The sequence below is a fragment of the Oryctolagus cuniculus genome, chromosome 18 (genome assembly GCF_051225735.1).
Source record: "Oryctolagus cuniculus isolate XC-2025 breed Fujian yellow rabbit chromosome 18, ASM5122573v1, whole genome shotgun sequence".
NCBI classification, from domain to species: domain Eukaryota; kingdom Metazoa; phylum Chordata; class Mammalia; order Lagomorpha; family Leporidae; genus Oryctolagus; species Oryctolagus cuniculus.
In genome coordinates this window covers 51,286,849-51,310,581 of record NC_142884.1, presented here as the reverse complement: position 1 = coordinate 51,310,581, position 23,733 = coordinate 51,286,849, and the positions used below count along the sequence as shown (strand labels likewise).

At 57.9% G+C, this 23,733-nt stretch overlaps 1 protein-coding gene across 1 annotated transcript; it reads right to left on the bottom strand.

The window, feature by feature from the left end:
• Positions 1-876: 876 nt before the first annotated feature.
• On the bottom strand, positions 877-23,372 carry ADGRG3 (adhesion G protein-coupled receptor G3). Its single transcript, XM_008257340.5, has 12 exons — positions 23,090-23,372; positions 18,978-19,128; positions 11,284-11,419; positions 9,400-9,546; positions 8,573-8,707; positions 8,020-8,059; positions 7,841-7,932; positions 7,607-7,719; positions 5,084-5,364; positions 4,812-4,905; positions 3,454-3,728; positions 877-1,937 (listed from the first exon to the last, which is right to left on the bottom strand). Exons 1-12 carry the CDS (start codon positions 23,274-23,276, stop codon positions 1,825-1,827), a joined length of 1,764 nt encoding a protein of 587 aa, XP_008255562.4. The 5' UTR covers positions 23,277-23,372; the 3' UTR covers positions 877-1,824.
• Positions 23,373-23,733: the final 361 nt, after the last annotated feature.

Sequence of the window (23,733 nt, the reverse complement as noted above, 5' to 3'; positions counted from 1 at the left end):
TAGGGAGCCAGCTGCCTCCTGCTGGGCCAGTGCTGGGCACGTTGTCATTGCCACATCACTCAGCGCTCTCTGAATGAGGCGAGGACTTTCCAGTCCCCGTGTTATGGAGGAGAAACTGAGGCTCAGACAGAAGAGGTGATGGCTCAGCTCCCCGGCAGCAGAGCCAGGACCCCAGGCAGCAACAGCAGACCAGCTGTCCCCCAGGGTAGGAGCCAAGACCTTTAGCACGAGAGGTGCATCTGAAGCAAGCCCCCAACACCCCAAGCTTGCCTGTGGAAACAGATCACGTGGCTCAAGCGACGGAACGTCCACGCCCAGGGTTTCCCTCCCAGGGACGCAGCCATCTTGCACAAAGCAAAGACTGGCTTCCTGTCTTTCATCTGTCCCTTTCCTGGGCAGGAGGAAGGAGGAGGAGGAGCGGGAGCACCTCCTGCTGTGGACACCAGCCAGCCCTCTAATCCTGGCAATGGCTTCTCACCTACAGAAAGCACTTGACAGCCGCAAGGCATGCTGGGAGGCCCGGGGCTTGGGAGTCAAGGCCGGAACTTGGGCCTGAACTTGGGCTCCAGGGAGGGGACTGAAGCCCATGCCCACTGCTCTCAGCCATCTCTCTGCCTCTGTTCTCCCTGTGTCAACTCATCTATTTAGTCTCTCTCTCTCTCGCCCTCTCTCTCTCTTTTTTCTCTCTCTCTGTCTCTGTCTCTATCTCTCTCTCATCTCTGCTTCTTTTAGTTTCCTAAGGAGGAAACCCACACATGGTTGTGAAATGGAGACAAACCTACTGGAATTGACACATGCAACCTGGGTCTGGCCCCAGATGCTCCCTTGGCTGAGGGCCCTGCTGGGCGGAGCCAAACTCACCCGAGGATGCATTCAGTCAGTCGACAAATATTTATTGAAAAATCTGTGCTGATATTTGGCTTGAAGTGTGCCAGGCCCTGTCCTAGGGTTGGGTTGGGCAGGTGGAGAAGGCATCAAGGTGGGTTCCTGCTCTACAGGCTGTGTGGAGGGTGCCCATCCTTTGCCTAGGCGGCCCCCGCCCCCACGCAGGTGCACAGGTGAGGCATGTACACAGAGCTCTGGGCCATTTGCCCTCCACCTACTAAGGTGACAGCAGGTCCAAGGTCAGCAGATCACCTGGCCGTTGTGGTGGGGCATGGGGGCTTGGCTAGAGGTGGCACAGCCACCAGGTGGTGCCTCTGAGAGTCAGTGTCCCCAAACACCTGGTGGGCTGGTAGCCCGGTGAATGGTGGGGTCTCTTCCATGAAGATGGGCCCTGGTGGGACAGAGACCTGAAGCAGGGTGCCTGGGAGGAGGGCTCCCCAAACAAGCATCCAGTTCTCAACTGGAGGGATTGGCAATCCCGGTCACCCAGGCGCGATGACTTCCTGAGGTCCCTCGGGTGCAGGCCATCATGGGTGTGACTGTGGAGGCATTGAGGAGGCGGGGAGAGCTGGAGTTCCTTAGGGGTGAGCCAACAAGGCACTCCCCTCTTTGGTTCAGGCCCGTGCTGTGACCAGCAGGTGGGCGGTGGCCAGGAGGCTGCCTTGTGACACAGGCAGCGCAGAAGGTGAAGTGGCTCTCTGTGATGGCAGGGGCTCAGGAGGATGGGGACTTGGTCTCCTGCAGTCCGGGTTTGTGGGCTCTCAGCCCATGGACAGATCTGGGTGGCATCCTCCAGGCCACGTGGTGCAAGCTGACCCCCAGCCCCCCAACTCCGCAGCCACATGGCACAGAGAAGGAGACTGGGGCCCAGAGGGAGGCGAAGAGCCGCCCAAGGGCACCCAGCGAGCCGAGCTGTCTCCAGGGCAGGACCGTGGGCTCCTACTCAGGAGAGGAGGTGGGGGCCTGGTCCAGCCGGGCAGTGCCAGAGGAGGAGGTGGTGGCGCTCTGACCTGGCAGGTAGAGGACGGCGAACCAGAAGAAGATGAAGACACCTGTCAGCGAGGAGAGGGTCTGGCTGAGCCCAGGATGGGCTGGCAAGAGCACTGTGGGAAACGTTTAAGAGCGTACAGAAAACCCAGGCAAAACCGAACCCACTCCTGGAAAAGAGCCAGACAGAAATAGTGGAAGTGAAAAACAGAGACCTTGAAATAACGTATGCACCAGGGAGGGGGTCTTCAAAAAGTTCATGGAAAACACGGCACCTTATAAAAAGCCACGCAGGCATGGATTCCAGTGATTTTTGCGCCAAAAGGACCTGCTCTTTGAATCCCATCTCACACGCCCCTTTGGACACGCCTTCATGCCCGTGTCCATCCCAGGAGAGAGAGAGCAGAGCAAAGGACCCTTCAGACACACAGAGCGCCTCTGTCCCCACTGGCTCTGGGGTCAGGATGACCGTGAGGTCACTCCGGCAAGAGGAAGAGAGGCAGTGGAGGGTACGAGGAGTTACAGTAAGCACAGCCATCGACCCAGAGGTGATGCGATGGATAATAATACTGGGGAGAGGGCGATGGGCAGCGGAAGTGCCCCGAGGACTCTGCCTGTGCCTGGGAGGAAGGGCCAGCACGGCGTGACACAGACACAGGTGACGCGGAGCCCTGGCGGGTGGAGGCTGCAGGCTGAGATACCAAGGCCCCTGTTGCAGCCGTAACAGGGTGATCTCCCTAACTCTGAATCCCTGGGAGTTTCCAGACGTGGATTCAGGGTTCGTCATCCGTGAGGGACAGCCTCAGATGGCTTCCAAGCTGTCATTTCTGTTTGTGCTAACACAGTTCGCACCTGGTGGGATCTCCTGGGCTCCCACGTGTGTTATCACAGCTATTCACCGTGCGGAGGCACTAGGATCATCCTGACTTGAGAGACGGATGAGGCTCAGAGGGGTTGGGAAGCTTGCTGGAGTGTGAGTGGAGCTTGGACTTGAACCCAGGTCTGTCTAGTCCCAACCACCAGGCCACACAGCTTCGTGGGCTCTGGGAGCCAGCCCTGGTCTTGAGGGCTTGCACCTGCCGTGGCTAGAATGCCTGGGTTTTTCCAGCGAGGGCTCAGGACAGGGGAGCTGTTTCCCTCTCTGTTGGTGGATGTGACCTCTTTGGAGAGCAGAGACAGCAAGTGCAGCAAGCAAACTGTGGCTCACGCTCTCGGCTCTCCCCTCTTTGCTGGGGTCTCTGAGCAAGGACTTGGGGAAGGGGGGCCAAGCAGCCAGAGTAGAAAGAAGGAGTTGCGGCAGGGAGAAGATGAGGGACAAACATAGCTCCCGGGATACAGATGCAGAAAACATCAGCTTCGGTTTGGGTGACGATCCTTGATCCTGTAGCAGCTCCCAGGAATTGAGCCACCCTGGCTGCCCTGGATTCTCGGGAGAGCCCTGGGTATTTAAAATCACCCCCTTGATGCGAGCCCCTGGAGTGCAATCCTGCTTCTTGCTAACCACCCTCTCTCCCCACCTGCCATGCACCTGTCTCTGGTGTAGACAAAGCAGCTGGCACCACCCTGGCCCGGGAACCTCACCTTGCAGTGAGTTGAAAATAGCGAAGATGTAGATGGTGGACAGGCCCAGCGGTGTGAAGATGGCCAGCCCCCAGGTCATGCCCACCAGGCTCGAGAGCCCTGCCACGGTGAGGACCCCCTTCCAGCTCTGCCCCTGCTGCTTGCCCGCCGTGCTGCTTGACAGAGTGAAGATCTTCCATGCCACCAGGGCCAGGACCACAGCGCCCAGGAGGAAGGTGACCAGGAAGTAGCCGTGGACGGTGACATGGAGGGCGGTTTCTCCACGGAACCAGCACCTAGGGGAGGGGATGGCCATGGACACGGCCCCCAACAGCAAGCCTCAGGAAGTCTCCGCAGGGCAGGGGGGCCTTTGATGGCCGAGAAGCTACCTCTCCCAGCCCCACCCTCATTCCCTGCTCTCCCACTGGGCAAGGGGCCCTCACAGGTCCCCATCTGCTGTCTCCCTGCACCAACAATGCCCAAGGGCCACACTAACCCCGAAGATGCACTTCACGTGTCCTGCATTTTGCTGCAAAAACCCATACCAGTGGCCACTCTTTAGAATCAGAGGTTGGACCCAAGCATCCAGAATTCTGCTTCTCTTACAAAACCGACTTTCCGGCCACTCTGTGGATGCCCTCTGCAGTCCCTTAGACATGCAAGTGACCACCAGCCCACGGCAGTCCCCACCTGTCCACTATGTGCATCTATGTGACCTGCCCAGCCCCTGTGCCCCCGGGGGCCCCCAGGGCCAGTCCAAGCCCCTCCTGGTTCACAGCCACGGGCCCAGTGGCAGGTGCCCCAGAGATTAGTGGGTGGGAGTCCGGAGGCTCAGCCCAGCGCCACTGCTCCCTGCCTTGCAGAGGCCAGCACCTGGAAGGGCGTGTCCACCAGCTCTTCCATTGTACAGAGGAAGACGGATGCCCTGCGAGAGAATGGGCTTGCCAAGGTCACACACACAGCAGTCAGGGTCAGAACCTGGACTAGACCCAGAGCTGCGGCAAATAGCTGGGCAGGCTGTGCTCCGCACAAGGCACCTGGCCCGGTGGGGCAGGTGGGGGCTGAAGGCCTGCACGCCCTCCACTGCCCAGGCTGAGCAGCTGGCACGCGAGAGTCACCTCTGACATGGCCACCATACAGGCGAGTGGTGGCCCAGGTGACAGCAAAGCTTCCTGACTCCTCTCCCCTCTCAGGCACCCACTCACTTCTCCTGTCTCTCTAGGCCTCGGTGTCCCCCTGTGCCAGGCCCTAGCTGGATCTCAGAGTCCCTCTGGCCTGGATGGACCCGGTCTCTCTTGCCTGGGTTCCCCCCCCCCCACCTCCAGCCCCTGTATATGAAGCCTGCTGCCATCACCCTGGCTCCCCGCAGCACCACTCACAGCTCCAGCGAGGTACGGTTGTCCTGGTCGCGGACGGTGTAGAGGCCGTAGCTGTTGGCACTGCCAGCGCCGATGACCATGAGGGTGGGCAGGCCTGGAGGCAAGGGGAGAGGCGTGGCCTTGTGTCCTCCTCCAAACCCCTCCAGCTGCTCAGCCCTTTGAGCCCTGGGCTCAGCTGAGAGAGGGGGGTCCTTGCCCCCTGTCCCCATAGCTATTACCCCCTAGGCCCCTCAAGTCAGCTGTCCCTGCTACCCACTCACAGAAGCACCTACCCCAGCCCACGAGGCTCAGCTTCAGGAAGTAGTGCCCGAAGTATGTGTTGAAGACCCGGATGGCGAGCAGGTAGAGGTGGAAGGCCTCCAGGCCCATCCAGGTGAAGGCAGCCAGCAGGAAGTAGTGGAAGATGGCGCCCCGGGCCCAGCAGGCGGCGCTGGAGCCCTCGGAGCCACTCTCCACGTTGACCAAGAAGGCCAGATTGAGGAGGAACAGGCTACCGCTCAGGGCCACGTGGATCTTGGGGGCGTCCTCTGACTTGAACCTCTGCCGGGAGAACCTAGGGCGAGAGGAGCCCGGCCGGGGTTCTGGGGGGCTGCAGCACCCCTGGAGCGCCCTGGCCTGTCCATTGCGTTCTTTTGGTTCCACCCCCATGGCCAGCACCCACTCCTGCCTGCAGCCAGCCTGTGAGCCCCACCAGGCTCGATCCCAGACCCCTCTGTGAGTTTCAGATCTCCCAGCCTCCACCCTTGCCTTCGTGCTGTGGCCCACCTGCATCGTTTGCAATTCGTGCACGTGCTCTGCCTCCTCACACCTCCCAGGCTTAGCCCACGCTCTTCCCTCTGCTCTCAGTGCCCTTCCCTGTGCCTCAGCTCCTTCCCCGTGTTTGGCCTGACTCCTACTCTGCCTTCTGCACGGACTGGGGTGCAGGGTTCCCCAAGAGCACTGTGCAACTCCACCCTGACCCTGACCCTGACCCTGACTGTGAACTCAGAGACCTGGCAGAGGGGCCAGTGCCAGGTGCTGGGTTCCTTGTTGAGTGAGTGGGTAGGCTGATGGACGAGGCCTAGGAGGTGGTAGGCACAGGGGCTCAGAGGGGGCCAGGGACTTTCAGTGTCACAAACAGGGTCCCTGTCCAGTGCTTCTTTGCAAGGCTCAGCTCCCTCCCTATGGAGTCCCCACTCCAAGTTCTTAACAAATCAGATTCCAAAGGGCTCTCATCTGAGGCATGGGCACCCAGGGCTGCCTGGAGGGGGCATGAGAGATGCCAGTGGGCTCGCCTGAGAGGCCAGGCCCTACCCCTGGGAGCTGGTGACAGGGTGTCACTTGGCCTGAGCCCGGGACAGTGGGGCTGTGGGATCCACTGCCCCTTCTTCTGGAAACAGCCCAGGCACCCCAAAGGAATACCCTTCCCACCAGCAAGCATCCAGTTTAGGGGTCAGGGTGGTGGCCAGTCCTTTGTTAGCTCAAATCCAGGAGCAGGCACTTGACCTGGCTTGGCCAATCTGTGTATCCCTTCCTTCGACCACAGCGAGCCATTGATTCCAGCTTAAACTCAACTCTGGTGCACATGGGGTAGAACTGGAACTCCACACACACACACACACACACACACGTGCAGGTTTCCTGGGCAAGTGGCTGTGCAGGGCCTGGGTTCAGAGAGCCCATGCTTGGTTTAAGGTTCTGCCATTGTCATCTTGAAGTTCTCCACCACAGTTTGGAAGAGGGGCCACGTGTTTTCACTTTGGACTGGGCCCTGCGCGCCAGGCTTCCCGCCCTGCACCCTGACACGCGCACACGCAGGGCCGGAGGTTTCCACAGGGAAAAGGGAGCCGCGTGTATTCCAGCCAGCAGAACCGTGCCTCGCTCAGCTGCCCGGGTTTGAGGCTGTGCTGGGATTCTAGGAGACGCCACCAGCAGGTGAGCGGGTGGAGGACACTGTGCGATCCTCTGTGCTAATTTGGCAATTTCCAGTTAGGCTGGCTATACTCCACAATTGTTATAAAATCCCTCCATTCTGGGATTTAGTTCGGAATACTCAGGAAGAGGAGAGAGACGGCTTTCACGCCCGCCTGAGAGCCAGGAGCTGTGATGTAAGCCTGGGGCTCATAAGGCCCCCGAGTGTGGAGAAGCTGCCTGACCCAGCTGACAAAGCTGCAAGAAGCAGCCAGAGGTCAAGTCGCTGCTGGGGATGCCAGCCTGAAGTCCACGTTCTTTGAGTGTTTCCATTACCCAAACCACTATTTTGTTTAAGCCAATTGAGTTGAGTTTCTGCACCTGCCACTCAAGTCGCCCTCACCCATTTTTTTTTTTTTTTGACAGGCAGAGTGGACAGTGAGAGAGAGAGACAGAGAGAAAGGTCTTCCTTTTTGCCATTGGTTCACCCTCTAATGGCCGCTGCGGCCGGCACACTGTGGCCGGCGCATCGTGCTGATCCGCAGCCAGGAGCCAGGTGCTTATCCTGGTCTCCCATGCGGGTGCAGGGCTCAAGCACTTGGGCCATCCTCCACTGCACTCCTGGGCCACAGCAGAGAGCTGGCCTGCAAGAGGAGCAACCGGGACAGAATCTGGCGCCCCTACTGGGACTAGAACCCCGTGTGCCGGCGCCGCAAGGCGGAGGATTAGCCTAGTGAGCCACAGCGCCGGCCACCCTCACCCATTTTGACCTCCACCCCATTTGCAGGTGAAGAGAACAAGGTGTGGAAAGGATGTCACTAGAGGTTGCACAACCAGGGAGCTCGCTGCCCTGTGGCCCCTTGAAGGCAGGAGGGAAATCCACAGGGAGGGGGGGCATCACCCACCTCAGGACAGCATACATGACAATGGTGAAGGCCAGGAAGACCATGGAGACGCCGCAGCCCACCTGGGAGATGCACGTGAGGACCTGCGCGGTGGCCCGGTCCAAGATCGGCCTCTGTAGATGACCCCACACACCAGGACCAGTCAGAACGACGCCAGGTCCATGCAACGCAAAGGCCCCCACCCTGCCAGGCAGCCCCCGGGACTCCCGGGATGCAGGAGGGGTGGGCTGTTACCAGGAGCAGCGCGAAGAAAGTCAGGTGGTCGCAGAGGCAGACGGTCCCTTCGGTCCTGCGCTCCGTGAAGCAGCCCCTGGAAGCCCATTCTCCTGGGGAGGCAGGGAGAGGAGAGGCTCCACCCACCGAGGGGGCCCAACCCCTCCCTGCCTGCCTGACCCCAGGCCCACAGGCCCTACCTTTGGTCACATCCCAGAATACGCAGGTGAGGGTCAGGTTCTGAAATCAGAGTGCAGGAGTCAGGAGAGTGGAGGGGGGAGGGGGAAGGGAGGAAGAGGGGCACAGTGTGCTCCCGAGGTCTTAGCTTATGTGCACCCCCCCCCCCCGTGGGCCTTACAGGAAAACTAACTGGCGTCATCTGACATGGCCTGGATCAGTGGGTGAGAGGCACCGACACGGTGTGGGGCTGGGCTGGGAGGGCTTGTATGCATGTGCGCCGTGCCTGTAGGGAGCAGGTGGGCGGGCAGGTGCGGGCAGGTGCATGCCAGTGAGTTGGCCGGGTCCTGTGTACACTCACTGAGCCCAGGAGTGGGCGGAGTCTTGGGCACCTGTGCACAAGACAGTCTTGTGTCTCGGGGCACAGGAGGGTGCACGGCCCCAGTGGCTTCTCCTGGGTGCGTGTGGGAGAGCATGGGGTGCAGAGGTCCCAGAGAGTCTGCTCTGAACCCGTATGCCCACGTGTGCCGGCCCTCCCTGGCCCACAGTGATGGCGGGCAGGGGGAGGGAACTCACGGGGGGCTGGCGTGGGTGGGAGAAGGTGATCTCCAGGGGCTCAGCCAGCCCGGTGACAGCCGTTTGGCTCACACTCAAGCCTACCAGTCGGTTGTTCAGCACGTGGCTGCCATCTTCCAGGCTGAGCTGGGGACCCTGGGAGGGGAGACAGGGAGGCCAGGCTGCAGCGGGGGCTGTCCCAACCCAACCCTGGCTGGGGGTCCTGGGGCCCTCAGAACCCGTGGCCCTTGCCTGGAGGGCCAAGTCTGTGGTCAAGGTGCTTCTTGCTGCTGCCCACAGTCTCCGGCTTGGGAGGAGCCAGTCCCTACACCCCTAGGTCAGCCAGCCGCAGAGCTGTGCACTTGCCGGCTCTCCATGGCTGGCTGCCAGGGCTCCCCTGTCCTCTGAATGAGAGGGTGCAGGGCCAAGCTCAGGGAGAAACGGGGGCAGAGGGGCCCTATGGGTGTGTAAGTGAATACATCCGCACATGCGTGGATACACACTCTGCTGTGCGCATGCAGTACACACGTCTGCCAGGGCGTGGCTGCACCTGCTCATGTGGACACAGTCACCCGTGAGCACGTGATGTTGCACGTGCACAGGCATAGCCAAGCTTAGGCACGTTTGCGCATGCATGAGGGCGTACGGACATGCTGGGGACACGTATACAAACTGAAGGAACTGGCTTGTGGGCTGCCGGTGGCCATCTACAGTCTACACGCTCCAGAGACCGGGGTGGCTGGGGGCTGCTCCACCCCCTGGAGCCCTCCTCCAGCACAGGCAGGCTAGGGCATGGGACCCTGGCAAAGCTTGGGGTGTCCCTGGGTCCCCAGCTGGCCTCTCCTCACCTTGAAAACAGTCCCCGGACCGATGTCCAGAACCATCACGGCCAATCGGATCACGGACCTGTTGCCCGGCAGAGAGCGGAAAAGGCTCTTGGGCAGTCGGACTCCGTTGGAGGGCTTGTCCTTGCCCTGCGCCATCCGCCTCGGAACCTGCACCACAGGCCCAGCAGTTCCCACCTTTACCCAGGAATTCCGCCCCGCCCACCCCTGAAACCCCCCCCCCACCACCACCACCACACACACACTATAGGTCTTGCCAATGCCACAGTTGGGAGGGGACACTGAGGCGTGCAGGGTGGAGGAGGGGCAGCACCCTGAAGGCTTCAGCTCCGAGAGACAGGACACCTGGGCAGAGGCTGCGCTCTGCTCCTCACAGCCTGTGAGCCCCAGGACCATTACAGTGAACGTGGAGCCTCTGTTTGCCTAATACGGAGAATGGAGCCGAGCAGGTGCCTCACAGCCACTTGTCTGGTGGGAAATGGTGTGAGCAGACCAGGCCGGGCCAGCTGGGTTTGCAAGTGTGGGGAGGGTCCCAACAACCCCTGTGTGTACACAGAGCTCTGCCTCCTGGCTTGGAAGCCGTGGGAAGCAGGACGTCAGGGGCAGAAAGTCCAGGCGGACGACACTGAACGTGAAACCCTCTCCATCCGACAGCGACACAGGGAAAAACCTCAGCATCGCCAGGAGACTGTGCTAACCTCGGCGCTAACTACAAGGCACATTTGGTGTATTCTCTGGTTCCCTGGCTCTCCTAGGGCCGTAGCCCCATCCTGCCCGGGGCAGCCCTTGTGCACTGGGAGCTGAGACTTGGAGCTGAAGGCCCAGACCTTCTCCAAAGCGCATGTGGGTGATTTCTGGGGCCTGCGCACACCCCGCGCAGAGGGCTTCGCTGCTTGGGTGACATAATAAAGAGCCGAGGTGGGGCCGGTGCTGTGGCACAGCAGATTAAACCACCGCCTGCCATGCCGGCATCCCATAGGCGCACCATTTCAAACCCCGGCTGCTCTACTTACGACCCAGCTCCCTGCTGATGTGCCTGGGAAAGCAGTGGAGAACGGCCCACATCCCTGAGTCCCGGCACCCATCTGGGAGACCCAGAAGTGCCTGGCTCCTGGTTTTGGCCTGGCACAACCCTAGCTGTTGAGGCCATTTGAGGAATGAACTAGCGAAGATCTCTCTCCTTGTCTCTCCTTGTCTCTCTGTAACCCTACCATTCAAATAAGTAAATAAATCTTTAAAAATAAAAAAGAGCTGAGAAAGGCCCTGACTGCCCGCTATTTCCCCCATGTAGCCAGATGTCAAAGTCCCTTGGTGACAACCCACCTGCCCTGCCCTGCTGCCTGATCAGGGGTCCCTGGACCAGAGAGGCTGAGCTCTCGCTGCACCTGCCCCTCCCCGTAACCTTGGCGATGGGCAACACCTTTGGAATTTTACAGACGGAGAAACTGGGGCTCAAAAAAGTCAGTTGTCCATAATCACAGTGGCCGCTGAGGGGCAAAGCTGGGACTCGAACCCAGGCTGATGTAATCCAGTCTGCTCGCTGAGCCCCCTTCCTTGCTGCCACATGTGTTCTTGGTGGAGGGGCCCATGGGGGTGTTAGACTCAGAGGAAACATGGAGTGCATTCTACACAAGACCCCAGGGCCCCAGGAAGCAGAGGCGTTTCCTGAAGGAGCGGTCAGGGTGGAGGACCTGGGACTAGAACCTGCATCTCCTGACCCTTGTTCAATGATCTCCGCCCCTGGATAACCAGTGCCAGGGCCCGCCTGTGCAGAGAATCCACCAGCACCCAGTGCCAGTGGGCAGAGCCCTACCAGATGGGATGGGGAGGGCGGAGCCTTGAAGGATGGCTTTCCCAGGATGAAGTGGGGGCGGGGCCGCTCCTCACCTTGGAGGGCTTCAGGGAGAAGTGCAGGTCCTCCACGCTGTCAGCACTCAGGTTCTGCACCACAGCCTTGACGAAACCCAAGTCCACCTCGCCCTTCAAATTCTCCACCAGGTGCTTCTCATAGTTGAGCCAGTATCTGCAGGGGTCAAGGGTCAGGGGTCAGGGGAGGCTAGGATCTTGCCGTCTGAGCTACCCATTCGTCAGGCTCTTGGGGTGACAGGGCTGACCCAGAACACCAAAGAGCATACTCTGGGGTCACTGTGGGAGGGTAAGGACAGCTGGGTCCCCAAGGATTCCAGCTAAAGACCTGAGTACCTGATGGGCTTGTCCTTCTCATTTGATAAAATAATGCAACATAAATGTAACACGTTTACCATCCTAAAGTGTCTAACTCAGTGGCACTGAGCGGATGGAGACCTCTTCACCACGCTGTGCAATCATTGCCTCTATTGAGTTGCAGAATTTTTGCATCACCCCAAAGGAAGCCCCACACCCATTCAGTAGCCACTAACCCCCGCTTCCCCCAGCCCTGGCAATGCCAATCCGCTGTCTTCGTGGCTTGCCTGTTGCAGATATTTCATACAAATGGAATCCTGTAATAGGAGCCCTTCCGTACTTGGCTCCTTGTACTTAGCCAGGCGCTCTCAAGGTTCTTCTGTTACAGCTCTGTGCATTTTCCTGGGTGAACACTATTTCGTTGTATGGCCATTCCACATTTCAGCACACATGCGTCCTTTGATGGATAGCAGCCCTGTCTGCTTCTCGGTTGTTGTGAGTAATCCACTAAGAATATGCACGCCCAAGCTCTGGTGTGAAGGCTTGTTTAAAATTCTCTGGGGTATTGACCTGGGCGTGGAATGGCTGGATCGCAGGGTAATTCCTTGTGTAACTTCTTGAGGAACTGCTGTTTCTCACGGTGCCTGCACCATTTGACATTTGTACCAGCAGAGCAGGAGGGCCCCAGCTTCTCCACACCCGGGCCAGCGCTTGGTAATTTTTTCTCCTTTTTTGTTCTGTTTTTAATTATAGCCAGCTTCTCAGGTGTGCGGTGGTGTCTTTTTGTGATTTTTTTTGCTTTTTTTAATTTTTAGAAAGATCTTTCATCCACTATTTCACTGGCCAAATAACAGCAATGGCCAGTGTTGGACCAGGCTGAAGCCAGGAGCCAGGAGCTTCTCCCACGCAGGTATAGGGGTCCAAACACCTGGGCCATCTTCCACTGCTTTTCCCAGGCCTTTATCAGAGAGCTGGATTGGAAATGGAGCAGCTAGGACTTGAACCAGTACCCATATGGGATGCCAGCATCTCAGGCAGCAGCTTTACCCGCTACATCAAAACATTATTGTGATAATAAAATCCATTTACTTGGGGCCGGCACTGTGGTGTAGTGGGTAAAGCCGCCACCTGCAGTGTCGGCATCCCATAAGGGCACTGGTTCGAGTCCTGGCTGTTCCACTTTTGATCCAGTTCTCTGGCCTGGGAAAGCAGTGGAAGATGCCCCAAGTCCTTGGGCCCCTGCACCCACGTGGGAGATCTGGAAGAAGCTCCTGGCTCCTGGCTTTGGATCGGTGCAGCTCTGGCAGTTGCGGCCAATTGGGGAGTGAACCAGTGGATAGAAGATCTCTCTCTCTCTCCCTCTCCCTCTCCCTTTCCCTCTCCTTCTCTCTCTGTGTAACTCCAACTTTCAAATAAATACATTTTTTTTAAAAAATGTATTTATTTGAGGGGCTAGCACTGTGGCATAGCAGGTAAAGCTGCCGTCTGCAGTGCCAGCATCCCATATGGGTGCTGGTTCAAATCTTGGCTGCTCCACTTCCAATCCAGCTCTCTGCTATGGCCTAGGAAATCAGTAGAAGATGACCCAAGTGCTTGGGCTCCTGCACCTATGTGGGAGAACCAGAAGAAGCCATTGGCTCCTGGCTTCAGATCAGCACAGCTCCAGCCGTTGTGGCCATTTGGGGAATGAACCAGTGGGATGGAAGACCTCTCTCTCTCTCTCTCTCTCTCTCTCTTTTTATTTCTCTCTGCCTCTGCCTCTCTGTAACTTTGCCTTTCAAATAAATAAACAATTTTTTTAAAAAAATTGTATTTATTTGAGCAGCACAGAGACAGACAAGCAAAGAGAGCTTGCATCTGCTGGTTTACTTCCCAGATACCCGCAATGACTGGGGCGGGGCCAGGCTGAAGTCGGGAGCTGGCAACTCAATCCTGGTCTCCCACATAGGTGGCAGGACCCAACTCCCGGAGTCGTTACTGCTGCCTCCCCAGGGTGCACACACCGAAAGCTGAGTCAGGAGCTGCAGTTGGGAATCAAACCCAGGCCTCCTGATGTGGGACCAGGCGTTAGCCAGCATCCTGACCACTGGGCCAGGAACCGCCTCCCGCTGTGACTTTACTGGCATTCCCCTAGTGACTAAGATGCTAAGCACCTTCTCCTGTGCTTGGTAGCCCTTGCATAACTTATGTGGAGGAATCTGAGTATTTTAAACTGTGGGATAATTGGGGGGCTTGTGTAAGCACTGTCGGCACATGCGCTGAGTGCTAACTGGGTGCTGGAAATCCAGCCTTTGAACAGGCTGTGTGGAAAGGGAAGCGGTGCTGGAACCCCTCAGGTCACAATGGTTGCCCCTTTGCCGCTGCTTCCAGCTACCCAGGCTGGCTGCTGACGCTCTCCACGGTGCTGAAACGTTTCTGTGCACCAGCGAACGATCTGGGTGCCGAGAGCTGCCTCCCAACATTTCTCAGCAATTCCTGTGCTCTCAAAACATCATTAAGAAAAATAAAAATAAAAAAACTCATAGGACAATGAGCAAAATAATTAAAAGGGCTCTTACAAGAAGATATTAAAATGCCAAATAAATACAGAAAGGGTGTTAAGCCTCCAAGTCGTCTGGGAAATTAAATCACTCTGAGATACACGAGCAGCCAGCCAGAATGGCTACAGTGAACCAGCAGACAATATCAAGTGCCGTCAAGGCTAAGGAGCAGCTAGGGCTGGCATACCTGCTGGTGGAAAGGGGATCTGGCTCAACCATTTTGGAAAACCACTTGGCAGTTGCTTTCACACGACTTTACCCTGAATCACCAATTCTGTGCCTAGGAAAATACCTTACAAAAACATGCATGTTCACCAGAATACATTAGCCGAATATTCATAGCAATGCTGGGGCCGGTGCTGTGGCGCATCATATTAACGCCCTGGCCTGAAGTGCTGGCATCCCAGTTGGGTGCCAGTTCTAGTCTCAGCTGCTCCTCTTCCGATCCAGCTCTTTGCTATGGCCTGGGAAAGCAATAGAAGATGGCCCAAGTGCTTGGGCCCCTGCACCCACGTGGGAGACCCGGAGGAAGCTCCTGGCTCCTGGCTTCGTATCGGCGCAGCTCTGGCCACTGCAGCCAACTGGGGAGTGAACCAGCAGATGGAAGACCTCTCTCTCTCTCTGCCTCTCTTTCTCTCTCCGTGTAACTCTGACTTTCAAATGAATAAATAAATCTTTAAAATTTAAAAATAAAAAAATCTTTAAAAATCTTTAAAAACTATATAGCATTGCTATGAATATTAGTATAATACAGAAACTACAGCCAAATATCCACCAACAAAGCAGACTGGATACAAGACTTGTGCTATCTGTGAGAGTACTTATAGAAGCTCATGGAAAATAGAATTAAAAGATAAATTTAGGCCGGCGCTGCGGCTCACTAGGCTAATCCTCCGCCTTGTGGCGCCGGCACACCGGGTTCTAGTCCCGGTTGGGGTGCCGGATTCTGTCCCAGTTGCCCCTCTTCCAGTCCAGCTCTCTGCTGTGGCCGGGAGTACAGTGGAGGATGGCCCAAGTGCTTGGGCCCTGCACCTGCATGGGAGACCAGGAGGAGGTACCTGGCTCCTGGCTTTGGATCAGTGCAGCTTTGGCCATAGCGGCCATTTGGGGGATGAACCAATGGAAGGAAGACTTTTCTCTCTGTCTCTCCCTCTCTTTCACTGTCTAACTCTGCCTGTCAAAAAATAAATAAATAAATTTAGGGGCCAGTGCTGTGGCATAGTGGGTAAAGCCACCACCTGCAGTGCTGGCATCCAATATGGGCACTGGTTTGAGTCCTGGCTGCTCCACTTCCAATCCAGCTCCCTGATAATACACTTGGGAAAGCGGTGGAGGATGGCCCAAGTGCTTGGGTCCCTGCAACCTCATGGGAGACTCAGAAGAAGCTCCTGGCTCCTGGCTTCGGATTGGCCCAGCTCCAGCCATTTCGGCCATTTGGACAGTGAACCAGCGGATGGAAGACCTCTCTCTCTCTCTGCCTCTGCTCTCTGTAAGTCTGCCTTTCAAGGTCTTTTTTTTTTTAAAAAAAAAAAGATAAATTTATTTTGATGCGAAAACTTTGAAATTCATGCATTGTGTTTTCATAACATGCATTTTCCAGGAACTTTTTTGGTAGATCCTTTGCATATGACATAAAAAAACAAAAAAGTAACATCAGAGTGAAAATAACAGTTATTGCTGGGTGCTAAGGTTGGGGGAGTTTGCATTTTCCCTTCTAGAGCTATCTTCTAAAAACTTTATGGTAAATATATAATACTTTATTATCAGAAACTCATTAAAATAAAATATACTAGCATTTAGTGAGCTCTTACTGTTTGCCGATAACTTTTTTTAATTTTTTTTTTAATTTGACAGAGTTAGACAGTGAAAGAGAGAGAGAGAGACAGAGAGAAAGGTCTTCCTTCCATTGGTTCATCCCCCAAATGGCCGCGACGGCCGGCGCACTGCGCCAATCCGAAGCCAGGAGCCAGGTGCCTCCTCCTGGTCTCCCATGCGGGTGCAGAGGCCCAAGCACCTGGGCCTTCCTCCACTGCCTTCCCGGGCCACAGCAGAGAGCTGGCCTGGAAGAGGAGCAACCAGAACTAGAACCCAGCGCCCATATGGGATACCGGCACCACAGGCAGAGGATTAACCAAGTGAGCCAAGGCGCCGGCCCCAGCTGATAACTTTTTTTTTTTTCTTTTTTTTTTTGACAGGCAGAGTGGATAGTGAGAGAGAGAGACAGAGAGAAAGGTCTTCCTTTTTGCCGCCGTTGGTTCACCCTCCAATGGCCGCCATGGCTGGTGTGCTGCGGCTGGCGCACCATGCCGATCCGAAGGCAGGAGCCAGGTGCTTCTCCTGGTCTCCCATGGGGTGCAGGGCCCAAGCACTTGGACCATCCTCCACTGCACTCCCTGGCCACAGCAGAGAGCTGGCCTGGAAGAGGAGCAACCGGGAAAGAATCCGGTGCCCTGACCGGGACTAGAACCTGGTGTGCCGGCGCCACTAGGTGGAGGATTAGCCTATTGAGCCGCGACACTGGCCTCTGATAACTCTTAACATGCATTGCCTGATTCAGTGCCAGCAACAACCTGTGGGGAAGGTGTGAGGGGTCAGGAACAGGCCTTGGAGTGGAAATAACAGTGCTGCTGCTGAGATGGTGCGGCCTGCTAACGTGTCTGAACGATAGATTTCATGCTCACAAGACCTCTCTGGGTTCAATGATATTTTAGTTCCATTTTACAGATGGGTAAGCTGCAAGCCGACCTGTCCAGAGTCCAGTGCCACTTTTGAGCACTGGCAGTCTGATTCCAGCCTGTTCTACACTGTGTGTCTCTGGTAGAACCTCTCAGACCCACGTTTGTGCTTGATTTTGCTACTTGTCTGCTGTGTAACTATCCGCAGATCATTTAACTTTTTTTTTTTTTTTTTGACAGGCAGAGTGGACAGTGAGAGAGAGAGACAGAGAGAAAGGTCTTCCTTTACTGTTGGTTCACCCCTTAATGGCCACCGTGGCCGGTGCGCTGTGGCCGGCACACCGCACTGATCCAATGGCAGGAGCCAGGAGCCAGGTGCTTCTCCTGGTCTCCCATGGGGTGCAGGGCCCAAGCACTTGGGCCATCCTCCACTGCACTCCCTGGCCACAGCAGAGAGCTGGCCTGGAAGAGGGGCAACCGGGACAGAATCTGGCGCCCCAACCGGGACTAGAACCCGGTGTGCCAGTGCCGCTAGGCGGAGGATTAGCCTAGTGAGCCGCGGCGCCGGCCCCATTTAACTTTTGTAGCCTTGGTTCTTTCATCTGAAAAATGGGCTGATGACATGACCTACTTCACGGGGTTGCTTGGAAGGGATGGTTGGGAACAGAAGCCAAGGCCCCTGCTTTTTCCAAGGTGTAAGGCAGCACTAGGCAGAGCCCCAGCTTCTAGGGGTTATGGAGCTACTGGAGCAGCTGAGGGTAAGGATGGGAGCGGGCTCGGGTCCCGAGACCATGGGATTCAGGCCGTTTGCTGCCGTGACCCACGCCTGGGTGCACAGGGCGTCCGCTCCTTCCTTCCACGGATATTTTCTGAGGACCGACCACAAGCCAGATGCTTTTCTGGGTGCCCAGAAGATGTGGGCAGCTTTGATTTGCTGTGAGAGGAGAAGGAGGGAGGTGGAGAGATCTTTGGAGATGACTTCACGACGTTTTCTAAACTCCTCCTCGGCCTCTCATCCACATCTCACCCGGCTCTGGGTCTCGCTGGGGCTTCAGCATCCGCCCTCACCCGCCCACCGCTCCTTCTCAGGTGCCGGCGTGGCGTGGCGTGGCTGGCGGGTCAGCCCCTCGCCCTTACCAGCATCCTGCCTGGCCATGCCTCCCCCTGCCTCGCCAGCCCCGCGTCCTGCCCCGAGCCCGCAGTCTGAGCAGTCCAAGATGCAAAGCGGCCCACGCCCCTTCTGTGCTTCAAATGCGTCACTTCTAGGGAGGGCGCTGGCCCGGTGGTTAAGCCCAGCGTGAATCCAGCTCCACTTCAGACTCCACCTGCCCGATAATGTGCACCCTCAGAGGCAGCAGGTGATGGCTCAAGTCCCAGGGCCCCCGGAACCCGTGTGGGAGACCCGGATGGAGTTCCAGGCTCCTAGCTTCAGGATGGGCCAACCATAGCTGTTGTAAACATTGGGGGAGTGAATCAGTGGATGGAAGATAAATCTCTCTCTGTCTCTCTCTCTGTCTCTGTCTCTCTCAGCCTTTCTAATACAGATTTCGCTGCTCTCCCACACTGTTCTAGCTCCCACAACCCTTCTCACCTTAGCCCCTGCTTAGATGAAGTTCCTTCCAAGAGCTCATGGAAAACGTGGATTATGGAAAAACCATGCAGATTTCAGCATTTTTGCACTACAACAAACTTATCTTTTTGTTCCATTTCCACAAACTTTCTGAAGTGGCCCACACTCTCCCCCACCTCCCCACGGGGAGCTCCGTGCCCAGACGTTCTGCTGCCTGTGACACCCACCATGGCCTGAGCCTAACTGGAAAACTCCTGTGCACACTTCAAAGCCCTTCCATGGGTTGCCTCCGCGGAGCCTTGGCGGCCTTCTTTCCTCCAGGCTAAACCAATGCCTGGCCCACCCTCCTGCGTGCTCACATCGTGGAGTCGTCATTTGGGTCAGGGTCTGACCGTCCGTCCACTGCTCCCCAGGGCATGGGCAGGGCAGGTTCAGCTCCCTGGGGTCAGCAGGGCCTCGACCCCCGGGCAAGGGGGTGACAGGTCAGGGGCGTGTGGGCATCAGGCAGCAAGGGGGAGGGTGGGAGGGGAGCAGCATTCCCGGGCCGTGGGCGCAGACGGCCTGGGCCCTCCCTGACAGCCCCAGCCCCTGCCCGGAGCCCCCGACGCCCGCTCCCGCTGGGGCGCCTCTCACCTCTCCAGCTTCTCCACGTTGCAGGACTCACTCTGCCGCCGCCGACACCTCTGGAAGCACTTGGCGGTGTCGCTCAGGAAGAAGGGGTCATACTGGTCGGCCCCGAGGAGCCCCAGGCAGACGTTCCGTGGCCCCTCCGTGGGCTTCTCCCCTGGGGGGACGCAGTGTCACTGGGCTGCACCGGAAGGGGCCGGGAGCTCACACAGTCCGGTGCTGTGTGCGGGCTGGAATCCGGCTCCGCCCACCCACACCACCCGCGCCCCTGAGCTGGGCTGCGGCCCCCCTGGGCCTTGGTTTCTGAGGTGACATTACCAGCTGCCCCCCTTGTCACCTCACAGGGCTGGGGGATGCTTCGGGGCAAGAGTGTACAAAGGGCTTGCACATGGCTCTGTGGACAGAAGGTCCGGATGTTAGTGCGATTGCTCCTTTCCTTTCCCACCTCCTCCAAGAAGCCCGCCTAGACTTCCACACTGTTCCAGGTCAGATTTCCCAGAGCCCTTGCAGCGATGGCCTCAGGGGACAGTTCTTGGACGTATTCAGCCTGGTTTGCCACATTGTCCCACATCCACGTTACAACCTCACAGCCACCTCTTGAGTAGAGGGTCCAGCAAAGACAGACCCCGGGATCACAGTGATCTGAGCATGGGTCCAGCCCACTGGAGGCTGCCCCAAGACTGGAGAGCAGTGACTGTGACTTCTGGCCCAACACGGGGACAGGGTAGAAGCCCTGGGCCACTCGCTGGCTGTGTGTCCTCAGGCGAGGGACTTAAACTCTCGGAGTTAAGTTAATCTCATTAGCAAAATGAGGGCTACTCAGGCCTCGCTTGCACGTTTTGGGGGAAGATTAGAGATAATACGATTGAAGCACACAGCCACTGTGGGTGTTCGGAGAGCCGCTACCATGTCTTCCAGGAGACGAGAATTCCGTCCTGAGACTATACACTCACGCTCTGCCGTCGACGCCTGGATGCGTCCGTCTCCTTGTGGTTATGGAGCTCTCAACAAAGGGAGCTCATGCGCTGAGTTTAACCCCTGAGCCGTGCATGAAGACCTAAAATGCGAAGTGGGAGTTCCTCTCGCTGCAGCTCCCGGGCCAGACAACAGAGTTCACCCTTTGACAGTTGGCTGCACAACCTTCCAGAAGCGGTCTACGCACATGCAGACATTTATCTGTAGGTCGCTGGAGACAGTGGGATTATGTGGCGAGGTGCCGGCGGAGCTCCCACGTCACTCTTGGTGCAGCCGACCCGCCTCGCTGGGTCAGTCCGCTCTCCGGCTGTTGCAACATTTTTCAACTGAATCCCCTGTCAGGGGACATTTCAAACTTTTAAGGTTTTTTTCTTTCCTAGTCTCAACAACGCTGCCTTGAGAATTCTTGAGTGTGCATCTTTGCCATTTTGTGCTTAGATGTATAGAAAACTTTCCCATCATAGAAGCTTCCCATCATGCTTTGGGGGTGGGCACCGGGGTGCCATGGTTAAGACCCAGCCTGGGAGGCCAGCATCCGCACTGAGTACCTGGGTTTGAGTCTCAGCTCCTGATTCCAGCTTCCTGCCAATGGACACCCTGGGAGGGAGCAGGGGATGGCTCAAGGACCTGGTTCCCTGTCACTCATGTGGGTGACCCTTAGTGGGTTCCCACGCTTGGCTTCAGCCCAGCCCAGTCCCAGCTGTTGTGGGCGTTTAAGGAGTGAGCCAGCATATGGAAGCTCTCCATCTGTCTCTCTGCTTTTCAAATAAATAAATTTTCACATCATTTTAAAGATTGCTAGGTTTTGTTGAACTTTAGTCCAGCAAGGTGCACCTGCGGATACCCCCCCCCCCACCAAGAGGCAGCACACCCATAATCCTAGGTTCTACCAAGCTTTCCATTTTTGCGCCCATCTGAGAGGTGAAATTAAAGCTCATTTTGATTAAAGAAGGGCTTTGAGCGTCTGTCTGGGTGCCCACCCTCACCGCGCCCACGAGCGCCCCCTTCTGTGTACGCAGCCACATCCTGACTCGTCCGGGCGGGAGGAGCCATGACCTCCCAGAGTGGCCAGCAGGAGCTGTCAGGGAGCTGCCCCTGGGGTGGGCAGTGCTAGGGCCAGGTGGCGGGGGATGTCGCTGTCTGTTCTTCATGCCCTTCTCTGGCGTTCGATGTGTGAGAACTTACTTTCACCACTTAAAAGAACCACTTAAAAGTTCACTCTCAATCATTAGGACAAAAAAATAAAATATGCGGTAAAGATAATGGGAGAGCAGAGTAGACGTAGAATTTTCAGTGGCTTTTTACAGTAGATTCTACTGTGATCAGATTTATGTGATGATGCTGTTTTAACGGAAAGAACTGTACATGTCCATCAGCAGCTAAAGAGATTTACGATGCGTCCACTCGCAGGAGGCGAGGGGCCTGGGGCGCTGCCACCCCCCCCCCGAGGGGTGAGGAGGAGGTGCTGGGTGCGGGGCCGCCCTGGGGGGGCCGCAGAGCGCCGGTCAGGTCCGCGTGAACATCAGCACAGTCGCACGCTGACGCTCTGGGCACGCACGGCAGAGACGATGATCAGGATCTTTCCTGGGGTTATCTTTGGAAGATGCTGGAAGCATTTCGTCCAGGCCAGGAGACCCTGAACGAGGCCTGTGTGTGTGTCCTGGGGGGTGGGGGGCAGGCGGGTGGCACCTCCCCACCCTCCAGACCCCTCCCATATCCGCCCCACAGGCTGCCCCCTCACTTTGGGTTCAGCAAAGGAGGAGGAGTAGGTGGAGGTCGGGGCGCGGAGGGGGCATTTTCCTCCCACCCACTGCCCCTCCAGTCCCTCCCCAGCAGCTCCCCAGGGAGGCACAAGGCACGCTGGGCCTCCTGCAGCCGCAGCCCCCTGCCCTCTGTTCCCCCCCACTCACCACTCCCTGCCTCAGGTGCGCAAGCCCCCTTTTGGGCTCCTTCCCCTTTGCAAAGTTCCCTCCACGAAAGCCCCTCCACTCCGTCTCCTGCTCGGCCCTCCCTGTGGGTCCCCGGGCTGGTCCCCACCGCACCCCGGGACTCCTCTGAGCGCACCCCCACCCGCTACAGCACAGGGTCTGGCGCAAAGCAGAGGGCACCATCAGCTGAATGAATGGATGAATGAATGAATGAATGAGCGAGCACCTGGGCGACTCACCCAGGAGCATCCACGGAGGAAGGTGTCTCATCTCTCTGTGTAAACCTCCCCCACTCCTCCCACCCCTCAAGGGCTGCGGCTACGTCCACAGCAGAGCCCCCACCCCACCACAGGCTTCGAGGTCACGGCTCGGGGGAGCCTCGGGCACCCAGCCAGCGAACTACAGTGTCTGCAGTTGTTGCAAAGGCCCAGGGGCCTCTGACATCCCCCCGAGAGCTGCTAATAGCCACCATCTGTTATTCAGTTGATGAACACCACGAGTGCCCCTGGGCCACTCTGCACCAGGACCTCCCAGGCCCCTAAAAGGACAATGCTGCCATCTTTTGCCCCGCTTGGAGCCAGGGACTGACCTTGACATGTCCCTGGAATTCCCAACATGTGAAGGGAAGTCTGAAGCCCCAGGGGCTGATGGCTGTGGCCAAGGTCCTGTGCAGGGCGCTCACTGAACCCAGAGCCACGCAGGATGGGCCCAAGGTGCCGAGACAGGGGTGCCAAGGAGGGAGCCCCTCCCTGGGGCTGAGGGGCTCGCTGGGCCACAGAGAGTGGCTGGGGAGGGGACAGAGAGCCGGCAGGTGGGCGAGGGGCAGCAAAGGGCTCTCCCTGTTTGCAGGAGCTGCCCAGGCAGGTGTGAGATCAGAGAGCAGAGGGCCAGGAGGAGAATGGGCCCTGGCCTGGGCCGCCGAGACCTGTTGGGCCACAAGACAGGGACACAGGGGAGCCGGGGAGCACTCCTGGGTTCTGTGGGAGGGAGCCTGAGAGCCAGCCCAGGCCGAGGCTGATCAGGACCACTGACCCAGTGAGGCTAGAGGGGGTGCTGGGGTAGTCAGGGTGGGCTCCTTGGAGGACACGTCCAGGAGATCCTGACTCCTCACCCCTCCCGCCCCTGTCCCCGGCTCCCCCTCCACCCACCCCAGAGCCACTACACAGGGCAAGGTCTTCCAGGCCTGGCAGGAGGGGCCCGGAGCCCACCACTCACCTGAGGCCGGGAGCAGGAGCAGCAGCAGGCGCAGCAGGGCCCCCAGGAGCTGGGGCGACGCCATCATGGCTGGCTGTGAGGCTGCTTGGCCCCTAGTCCCAGGCTCTCTGCAGCCGCAGGGCCTCCCGCCCGCCCCACCGCTGCTTCCTGTGGCCTCCTGCTCACCCTTCCTGCTCAGTGGCGCCATCGGTCGGATTGTGAAAGGTGAGTGGGGGGGGGGGGCCGGGGGCCACGGCCCCCCAGGATCCGTTCCCAGGGCCCTGCGGCGGGGGGCAGGGGGCGGGGGGCGGGCATTGCAGGGCTGGGATCCAGAGCAGACCCCTGGGAACCAGCACACCTATCCTGACCCCTCCTCTCAGAAGCCAGAGGGCCTCTGTAACTCCCAGATTCCTTCTCAATAACGAGGAGACCAGGCCGGGGCGGGGGCTACAGAGCCTGGCCAGGCGGGCGAGGGTGAAGAGGCCACTAGGGCTGTGCTTGGAAGGAGTCCACACCTGCTGGGACCTGGAGGAGGACGAGGAGGAGGAGCTGACCCTGGGAGCAGGCGCCTCCCCCATCAGACTGGATAACAGGAAGGATGGAGAGGCAGGATGGCGGGGAGACAGGAGCCTGGGCCCCCGGGGAGGGGCCAGGCCCAGGCGGAC

Excerpts from the sequence above, each read along its gene's own strand:
- ADGRG3 (XM_008257340.5), bottom strand. The coding sequence starts at position 23,276 with ATGGCGCCACTGAGCAGGAAGGGTGAGCAGGAGGCCACAGGAAGCAGC. Across the intron at positions 11,420-18,977 it reads AACGTGGAGAAGCTGGAGAG|ATACTGGCTCAACTATGAGA; the intron begins GTGAGAGGCGCC and ends TGACCCCTGCAG. Across the intron at positions 9,547-11,283 it reads TCTCCCTGAAGCCCTCCAAG|GTTCCGAGGCGGATGGCGCA; the intron begins GTGAGGAGCGGC and ends CCTGTGGTGCAG.